Source organism: Strix aluco, chromosome Z (genome assembly GCF_031877795.1).
Source record: "Strix aluco isolate bStrAlu1 chromosome Z, bStrAlu1.hap1, whole genome shotgun sequence".
NCBI lineage: Eukaryota > Metazoa > Chordata > Aves > Strigiformes > Strigidae > Strix > Strix aluco.
This window is the reverse complement of record NC_133971.1, coordinates 31108806-31118850: the sequence shown is the minus strand read 5'-3', so window position 1 is coordinate 31118850 and position 10045 is coordinate 31108806. Positions and strand designations below refer to the sequence as shown.

The 10045-nt window shown below is 38.7% G+C and overlaps 1 protein-coding gene across 2 annotated transcripts in view; it reads right to left on the bottom strand.

Annotated features, from left to right (window-relative positions):
• Positions 1-717: 717 nt before the first annotated feature.
• The window catches only part of UHRF2 (ubiquitin like with PHD and ring finger domains 2), a 91996-nt gene continuing 82668 nt past the window's right edge, over positions 718-10045 (bottom strand). The window contains exons 11-16 of one of the 2 annotated variants that reach the window (XM_074811559.1): positions 8393-8555; positions 7721-7858; positions 6460-6583; positions 5899-6062; positions 3959-4057; positions 718-1817 (exon numbers count right to left, since the gene is read on the bottom strand). In XM_074811559.1, coding sequence (XP_074667660.1) covers positions 1671-1817; positions 3959-4057; positions 5899-6062; positions 6460-6583; positions 7721-7858; positions 8393-8555 — 835 coding nt within the window. In that variant the 3' untranslated portion in view covers positions 718-1670. The remainder of the gene's footprint in view (positions 1818-3958; positions 4058-5898; positions 6063-6459; positions 6584-7720; positions 7859-8392; positions 8556-10045) is intronic. The other variant, XM_074811560.1, reaches the window with a different exon arrangement.

Here is a 10045-nt window from a genome sequence, read left to right as displayed (position 1 = left end):
TTTTGATATATGACGACTAGAGAGATAGTACGAGCATTATCTGAGATGCAACTGAAATCCTAAGTAGAATGGGGGGGGCGGGAGAGTGGGGAGAGAGAGAAGTTACTTATTTTGGATGAAGTAAGCAAGCCATTAAGCTAACTTTCAGACACAAAAAACGGCACTGCCACATGCATCTCAGTAACTGGTTCCTTACCACACCAGCATAAGGACATGATCTAAAATTACTGAGAATGACATACATACTTCCGTGTATACTTCTACATGCCTGCTTTGCAGTGCAGCTCCATGCCTGCGGTGGGAACCTCTGACTAACTGCTCTGTGGGGCATCCACAGCTCCCAGCTGCACCGAGTCACACAAGCAGCAAGCACTGCCAACACCAGTGGGTAGGAGGGGCTCCCTCCGACTCAGGTACATGGACTGAGCACTAACGAGCTTCCTTCAAATGCTCAGTGGAGACCAGAGTAGCTCCTACAACTACTGCTATGACAGCTGCTACTACAGAGTATATGTGAACCCATGGACATTGATGTTAGGTTGGGTTTTTTTTCTTAATTAACAATGTTTTTTTAACTGAGAAATTAGTTAAGGAATATAGAGCCTCATGTCTGAAAAACAAGCCCACTAAAGAAAGTATTTAATAATCTGAAAAAAAAGGTTGATAAAAATGTTATGATTTAAATAAGGGGATAATAGTAAAAACAAAATTAGCAACTTTTCTGAATCATAAAATATTTAATAAGGTATATTTGGGGGGGGATATATTGTATATAAAATTTCAGATCACAATATGAAGCGATTTGAACCCTCTCCAAGCTAGCACTGCCTTCAATGCTGTGTAGATGTATTGCCACTGATACAAGACCTACTAAAAGCATACATTTTAACTAATACAGAAGTGGCTTTTTTATATGAAATATTTTTTACACAACTAGAGTGTCTTGAATACCCTCTTTAAGTGCAAAAAACACAGATCACTTTACACTAATGCAGCAACAATGCATTCATATTGTTCTCATTAGTCATTAGTAGTCAAGTTGCATAAGATACAAGAAAAGCACAATGAAGCTCACAAAAATAGACTAAAAATCAGCCTGTTCTTGCAAAAAAATACAGCATAATAGAAGAAAAAGACAAAAAAGGATTATGCACACCACAGAATTTGCTGTTCTTTAATCCAGCTGGCTTAAGTGCTGTTTCTGGGGTTTTTTTGCTGTTTTTTTGTGGGTTTTTGTTTTGGTTTGGGTTTTTTTTTTGTAAATCAAACCACATGGACCAGGCACAACTAATATCAGGAGGCAGTGTTTAGCTAAAACTTCACTAACTTTTTGTCATCCCCACAATTTATTTTCCTCTGTCCTGAGGTAGTTACAAAAAAATAATTCATAAATTAAGCATCAGCTAGGCCAGTAAGAGCTGAGGCTTTTCTTTTCTTTAAAAACTATTTGTTAACTGGCCAAAACTACCCTTGATGTTAAAAGACAGCTGAGAATTAGAGTTCTCACTACACCAAAAAGATGGCTATGAGGGGAAGAGGGTTAGCTGCTTCAAAATGTGACAATATATTGAGTCCCATCAAGCTGGCTGGTCCACTGTTGAATTTTCCATGTTTATTCCCCTTTATTGTCTATAAAGTCACTGGGAGAAGTACAGAAGGATCTGAGCACATCATCGTCCTTTACTGTAACCAGGGAAGAACTGGTCCAGTAGTGTCTGCAGTATCTTGTTGGGAACCATGGTGTAGCCCTTTCCAAGGTCATAGCGGCAGGCAGGGCAGGTGAAGACTTCAGCTCTGAAGGAGCGCTGTAAACAACTCTAGGACATACAAGACAGAGAAGTAAATTGTGAGAACTTTATTTTGGACTGACAGCTTAACCAGCAAAAACTAATGAATCACTATAAACCAAAGATGCAATCTGCTGTACTACCAGAAAAAAGGAAGTCATTACCAAGCCCTCCAGTGCCTAGCGCTGCCTCTGTGACTAAAATGTCCTAACAAACAAGGTCTGCTCTGGGCTGGGATGTGAAACATTGAGTTTGGGAGAAATTAAAACAAATCACTACCGAGATTCCCTTCACTTCCGCTAGCACCTTCCTGTGAATCACAGCCATGTCTGCAGCTTCCTTACAGATTCACAGTTAGATTGCTACAGTTTTCCAGACCTTCATTTCAAGAGGAAGGTGAGTATACCAGGAGCAGAGACACCCCTGTGTCCTGTGGTGAGATGGCAAGGTCACCCCCACCGCCACCCATGGAGGGTCTATGGTAGAGCAGATGCTGATCTGTGGCCTGTGCGGGGCCCCACACCGGGACAGGTAAGTGTGCCTGAAGAAGGCCGGGACCCCATGGGAAGAAGCCCCCGCTGCTGTAGTTCAGCGCTGGGAGGGCTGCGACATGTGGGGGTGACTCACGTCAGAAAGAGTTTGTGGAGGACTGACTCCTGTGAGAGGGATTTGGACTGTGCTGAAAGAGGGGACGAATGCCATAAGTTTGCCCTGCACCAAGGTGTAAGAAGCAGCAGGACTGACTGCACCCCCCATTCCCTGCCCCCTGCACTGCTGGGGGGAAGGAGGTAGAGATACAGGGAGCAAAGCTGAGCCCAGGAAGAAGGGAGGGGTGGGGGAAGGTGTTTTCAAGGTGTGGTAATGCTTCTCATGGTACTATGCTGTCTAGTGTTGTTGTTAGTGTCTAGTAAATTTATGTTCGGTTCCCCACCCCCAACAAGTCTGTCTTTTGCCCATCACCATAATGGATGGATCATCCCTTCACATCCTTATCTCCATTCCTGAGCCTTTGCTTTACTTTCTCCTTTCCAGCACTGAGGGTGAAAAGGGGAGTAAGTGACTGTGTGGTACGCAGTTGTCCTCTGAGCTCAAACCATGACAAGTGTTTATGTAACAACCTCCATCTACCTCATCAAATGACAGTCAGTTAAGCCTTAAAGCTGTATGTAGAATAATACAACCTCTAACACATCGGCGTCAGTGCTTAAGTTAACTGGATGGTATTTTGTATTCACAAACATTTACTGACATCTTCAAATTCTGTGCTTTTGGACTTTGTTGCCATTCAGCTTTCTTCTCTCCATGGTTTTCCAATTTCCATAATTCTCTATATTAACCCCTTTACAACACTTTTTAAAGCTTTTTATGTTTTTTTAAGGAGCCATAAGAATTCTATGTGTGCAGGCGATCCATAACAACACAGTGATTTTTACTGGAGTGATACATATCTTCTTGAACAGCAAACTTGCGTTATCAGATATTGTAGCAGGACGGTAATAATCTGAGTCCCTTTAGGCTCTTAAGCAGAAATACTAGGTATGGCAGACACAGTTCAAATATGCACAATTCAGCTCATGATTCTTTACATACTCATGCTACAAAAATTAACTCTAGTACAAACTGGATTCCAAACTCCTGACATTACATCCAACTGATCAAGATTTTAAGATACACAAGTTATAAATTGACTTCTGTGGCACTCCTACCAAACATAAACAATGACAAGAATTAACAAGAAAACATCACTTACTCCAAATAAGCCCAAATAATTTTCTGGTATTTACCCTGCATCCTTTCAACAACTCTTATTAAGAGTGTTACACAATTATAAAATCTGATGTTATTCCTTAACTTCGTAAAATTAAATTACTGTTACTGTACCAACATCTAGCTCCTGAACCAAACCAATTCCTAGTGTAACTCCACTGATCACAAAGGAACAACAGCAGTGGTAAACTTCACTCATTATGTCTATCAGGAACTGTACTGAACGTACTTCCACTCTTTATTACATAAAATTAAAATTACACAGCAATCACTGAATGCAAACTTGTTGCATGTTTTTGCTCAGAATGTTAGGCAATATTGCCTTTCTAAAATACATATGGCTTTGGTGACTGGTGTCTTAGAGCCAAGAAAACAGCCCAGAGCAAGACCGAGTTTATTCTTACTTTACAGACGTTGTGGAGGCACTCTGTTGTCACTGGCTGGTAAACCAGCTCCTGGCAGCAGACACACATAAAGGATTGTTCCAGTTTCTTCAGAAAATTCTAGTGTAGGGCAAAGGAATAAAAAAGATAAACTCTGTTACAGTTCTCATAAATGCCATGATTACATAAAGATGATGAACTTCCAGAAGTTCTTAAGTTCTCCACATCCACAAGTGCAGCTTTCTAAAAGTAATCAGGAACCAGGTCCTTAACTGCTTTATTTCCCTGCTCTTCCACAAATCAGAGAACTAGTGTTTTAAAGATCACTTTACTTGTTTGTATGAGTATTGTTACAAACAAAATAAAAAAGAGACCTGAGGGCCCCTCATGCCTGATTCTTAGCATAGGTCAGAAAATTTAGTAGTTGTGTTTAGTAACTGCCGCTAAAAATTTGCATGTCCCTGAAAGATATCTGGTTCTCTGCCAAGGGAACTTACTTTGCTAAGAAAGCCACTTCTGCACCTTCTCCTGTGCTTATGGATAATGGCTAGCTTAATGGCTTCTTCTCTCCTCAGGCCAAATTCTCTGCATTGTGTAAATCAACCTCCCTGGTTTATAAATCTTCTCAGGGCATCTCTGAGGAATCTTCAAGATACAACTGTATCAGGTGCTTTACACACACAAGCATGCTTATCTCTGGCATGTCAGTTATCTCCAAATATCTCAAGAATACAAGCTTGGGTATAGAAAAAAACCGCAGATCTACGGGTAATCAAAATACGGTTCTTTGTAATACTTTTTAAAATACCAGATTTATCTTAAACCACATTTTATTTAGTTAAAAGGGAAGGTGGTTGTTTCAAGCAGAAGGATTTACATTTTCACAGTAGCGACCCAAAGCTAGCAATGATTCCCATTGCCTTTAGTGGCAACCAAATGGAAATCTTACCAAAATTATGGGTAGGAATCTGCAGATAAATGACTTCTCAGTAACTCAACCACTTTTAAATGACTGTTTTCTCCAGACAACTGCAGCAGTATTATAGCAAAAAATAGTACTGTAAGTGGAAGAACAGGGAGTTATAGATGCTTTTTCTGTTACAGAAGCACCATAAATAGCTAGTGGTAGTTCTCAAATAAACTAATTATGTATGTCCACTTTTAGATATCCATTTTCCAACCAATGGTTTGGTTTTCACTGAGTTGAGTTTTATGAAGTTATTTTAACTTCTTAGTGACTTGATTTCTTCTAAAAAAGGGCTAAAAGTAACTATGAACGTGACACTGGTAAAACTAATTATCACTGAAAGACATAATATTTCAGGAGATATTCCTCTTGTGGACCTTTTTTATACTAGTTTCTATAGTCTCTTCAATGTTGAGCTATTCTTAATATTTTTTTGACCTTTAGGGGGAGGAAAGTATTTTCTATCTTACATAAGGTTCCCTTCTCTACAGAGTGGGATAATCCAGATTTGAATGAAAACATTTTCATTTCATATCTAAATTTGAAGATGACAATATTTCTATCTTCTTAAACAAAGCAAACAACCTGTATTTTCTGTCATAAAATTATTTTCTAAGCAAGACATAGTGACTAGAACCATTTATCTTCTTGTCTGATTTCTCACATCAACACAGCACAACAATACATTTATAATTCAGACAAAACATGCTCTCTTCGAAAATGAGAAGAAAAAAATAGCCAGTTCTAACTCCAAAATGTTTTTTGACCAAGAAAAGTTCTCTATTATGCAGGTGTAAACCAACCCATCAAGAGCAAACAGAACAAGCGAGGATTATTTTCTTGAAATCAGTCTTACAAATAAAAATAATGCTAGACAGATTTTGTATTCAGCAAAAGTTCAACAACAAAATTAGGTTTTAAGAGAGACTCAAGATTTCTCCTAACAGTCTAAAGAAAAGGTAAACATGGAAAATCATGCATGCAGCAAACATACTGGTCCTTCCTTAAGAGAAGCAAGTACTTCATCCCACAGTTTCTGGTTCATACAGTCTTCTCTAATCAGCCATTGCTGCTCTTGGGTCAGCTGGAAAGCCTCTCCTTTCCCTCCGTCTCCCATTCTCATGGCTTTGGGTGTATTCGTAGGCTCCTCTATACCTGCTTAAGATTATGACCATTAGACACGGTAACTACAGAGTGTTAGTCTGAACTAATAAAAGAGAAGACAAAATTACTTCTGAAAGTCTAAAACATGGATTAGACTCATGAAATCAGAAATCAAATCCCTAATTCAACTCATACTGTTCAGCATTGTTTTGAACTGCAGCACGCAGATGCACAGTTCATTTTTCCACAGAGCTTAAGAGAAAAAAAACCTGTAAGAGTAGTAAATAGGATAACTTCCCTATACTACTACTTAATTACAGAGCATGTGCTTATTAATTTACATTAGTATTCCAAGTAACTTCACACTTCTGCTAAGTTTCATGCTACTGGCTTAATAAAACGTAACATGACAGACATTGCTGATGAATGCTAAAAAAATAAAAAGAAATACCATCATCAATTGTCCTTTTCTGGTTTCCGTTACTCTGGTTGGTTGGCTCCTGTTTCACAGTTTGCTTTTTAACCTTATCTTTCTTCTCCTTACTAGCCATGGCTTCCAAATAACCTTCCGGATACTAAAATAAAAAAGCACAGATTTAAAACAAAACCCGCTGACATACAGGAATTCCCAAATACTAACAAGACTTAATTTCTAAAAGGCTTTAAAACCCTGCGACTACATATTAAGTAACTACATAATCATTCCTAAAACCCTACAATACATGCTGAGAGTTGGGGTTGGTCAGCCTAGAGACAAGAAGGTTCCGGGGAGACCTTATGGGGACCTTCCAGTATCTAAAGGGGGTCTATGGGAAAGATGGGGAGGGACTCTTTATCAGGGAGTGTAGTGATAGGACCAGGCATAATGGTTTTAAACTGAAAGAGGGTAGATTTAGATTAGATATAAGGAAGAAATTCTTTCCTGTGAGGGTGGTGAGGCACTGGAACAGGTTCCCCAGAGAAGTTGTGGCTGCCCCCTCCCTGGCAGTGTTCAAGGCCAGGTTGGACGGGGCTTTGAGCAACCTGGTCTAGTGGAAGGTGTCCCTGCCCATGGCAGGGGGTTGGGACTAGATGATCTTTAAGGTCTGTTCCAACTCAAACTGTTCTATGATTATGGAGAAAACATTTAAATTAGTGTCTATTATTAAGAAAGTATAGCCAAGTCAAAGAATCTAATCTAGACTTGATTGTGTTAAAAGGAACGCAATACTCCTGTCTATGCCCTTTCAACTATACAAATCAGTTAGTTGAAGATGATGGTATGCAGTAACATATACCATTGCCTTGCTGAGAAAACAAACAGTATGTTAATTCTTTCCATCTTTCATGGGTTCTGCAATGCCCAAGTCCTCACGGGTCAGTTTATTTCTGTGCCTGAAATACACTCTCTATACAAACTCCTCAGTCACATGGAGAAAAAAAACCACACACAAATGCACAGGCTTTTCGATTTCTCAGACAGACTGAGCTATAAGAATAATCACTTGTTGGAATTCTTTCCAGCCTAAGGATCACAAAACTGGATTCAAACCCTTAATTTTCCACACATGCAAAGCAATTCACTGCTAAGGCAGAAAGCTTTATCCACTGTCCCTTCTGCTGTGTCACTATTACAGGATTCTTTCAGTCTGCAGATAATCTGTAGTGTTTGTTTCTGGAATTCGTTTACTGGAACTGAGAATAAAAACAACTCTGAGAGTCCTGATCCAGACCTGTACGCTCAGACCCAGTTTCTTTGATCGTTCCATTCCTTCTGAGGTCCAAGGTGCAGGCTCAATGTCATCTCTCCTCAGAAGATAGCGCCACACTAAAAATCCACATTTTCCAATTTCTGGCCAATATTTCACCACCTAAAGAACAATATAAAATTACTGTCATTATTTTATCATAAGCCAAACACATGCATACAGTCATACTTAATTGTTCAAGAAGAAATGAGAAGACTAAGTTATACATTACTATGACATAGCAGCTCTTCCCTCGGGTGTGAAATTTTTGTATTTTTCATAAGTACAGTGCTCTTAAAAGGCACACACCTTTATTTCAGATGCTGAGAAGTCATTAAACACACAAAAAGCTCGGATATAATTGGAAGGAGTGAGGAAATAATTTGATTTCCAGGGATGAATATGACTCAGTAAGCACATACAAAGTAGCTTACAAATTCAACTTTATATATCCAATTATGGATTATATTCTATTATCACTGCTCTGAATAATTTCATTTCAGTTCTTTGCAGAATAAGCTAAGGCTAAAAAGCTATCATGGAGAAAAAAGATATTTCTTTTAAGTAATAATGAAGAATTTGCAATGTAACACCTATGAGACTTTTTAAAACAGCTGAAGAAAAACATTATGTTGCACTCAGTAGAAATCAGAATACCTTGTAAATGCCATCGTATCTGTTGCCTTCCTCTGGGGCATACTTGCTGATTCGTCGTCCTTTTGAACTGCGCACTACTCTGACTGGCTTACCAGCTCTCCAGTTCTTAGATTCTGCTCCATTTTTGTCATCCAGTGGGGCATCACAGTTAAGAGCCAATGCCCTAGAAAGAGATTTAGAATCTTCATAAACCAGTTTGCTTCACACAACAGGTTTTTGAGAATTAATGTAATTAAGTCGTATCTACTTCCCTTGTCTAATTATGTGTTAACACGCAGTACAGAACTTTTCAGTATATTCTTCAACAACTGCATAACTAATGGAAGCAATGAGATCCATGCTACCATGTATGGTAAGAAAAAAAATGGGAACACAGAACATTTTATAGTCAAGGTTCTAGATGAAAACTCAGCTGACACTGCTAAATAAAACTAACCAATCCTTTTAGATTTAATATTCTTCATTTTAAAAAATAACCCCTTCCTAAACAGCATTCAGGGAATTAAGAGAAAAATATAACAAAAGGCAAACTTTCCTTATCACTATTCCCCATTACAAAAGTAATAAATATGACGAAAAACACTATAGAGAAAAAAGTACATAGTAACCATTCAAAAAGCTCTAAGTAACTGGAATCTCTCACATAATACATAATACAGACTCAGAATAGGAGTTAAATAATAATAGCTAGCTCAAGGACAAGCAAACTTCTTTATCCACTAACTACATGAAGATCCTCTTCTAGAAACCTGGAGCAAGACACTATGAATATCTACCAGACCAAGCCATCATAATGAACAGTATTTCTACTGCCACAGCCTGATTTGACCAGGGATTGAAAACACTTCAGAATCAGACTCAAACCAAACCATGGATCTCAAATGGAAGAAATAATATTGTTTGTGAACAGCCATGGTATGAGTATAAAACACACATTGTACAGAACTGTAAAAGACAGGCTTAATACAATGCTGACTTTAAAAAATGTTTCTTATATAAAAACAAAGCTTAAAAAAGGAAAAATATCTGGACAAGCAAAACTAATACTGATTCAACTACGTGGAATCATCACCATCTTCAGTATCAAAGTGCTTGAAAACTTGTATCAAAATCAGTAACCAAGAGCAGCACCTTGTTACACTCCCTGAGCACTCTCACCTGCAAAGCTACAAGGAAAGCTTTGCCAGTGAATTTCTCATTTGCTAAGAGCAGAGAAAAACTGAGACTAAGGAGTCCAGCTTTTAATTCTCTTCCCCAAAGCAAGTTTGCTCTATTCACTAAATATGCCTGTAAACATATCGCTTAAACCTACTTCCATCTTCCTTTCCTCCTATTCACATCATGTCCCCTCTCTCATTCCCTCCCTCCCTTTTTCAGCAGCCAAGTCAGGCTCTCTGTCCTCTTGAGTACCACCAAAAAGGTTGAAAGAGTCCCACTCTACTCTGCTTGACAGCAGCAGATCATATCTAAAAGCAGACCTGGCAAAGAAAAGGTCTCAGTCAATCTCAGCACCCCACAGGTGTTAAGTGGTCAGTTGCATAAGAGATTATGCTCTTAGAAACAGAAAATGAAGGAGAACTCTTTGTTCAGGCAGGCTTTTAGAGGGCACAAAAACACTTTAAGCAGATGCCTAATTCATCTTTTGGAGATATG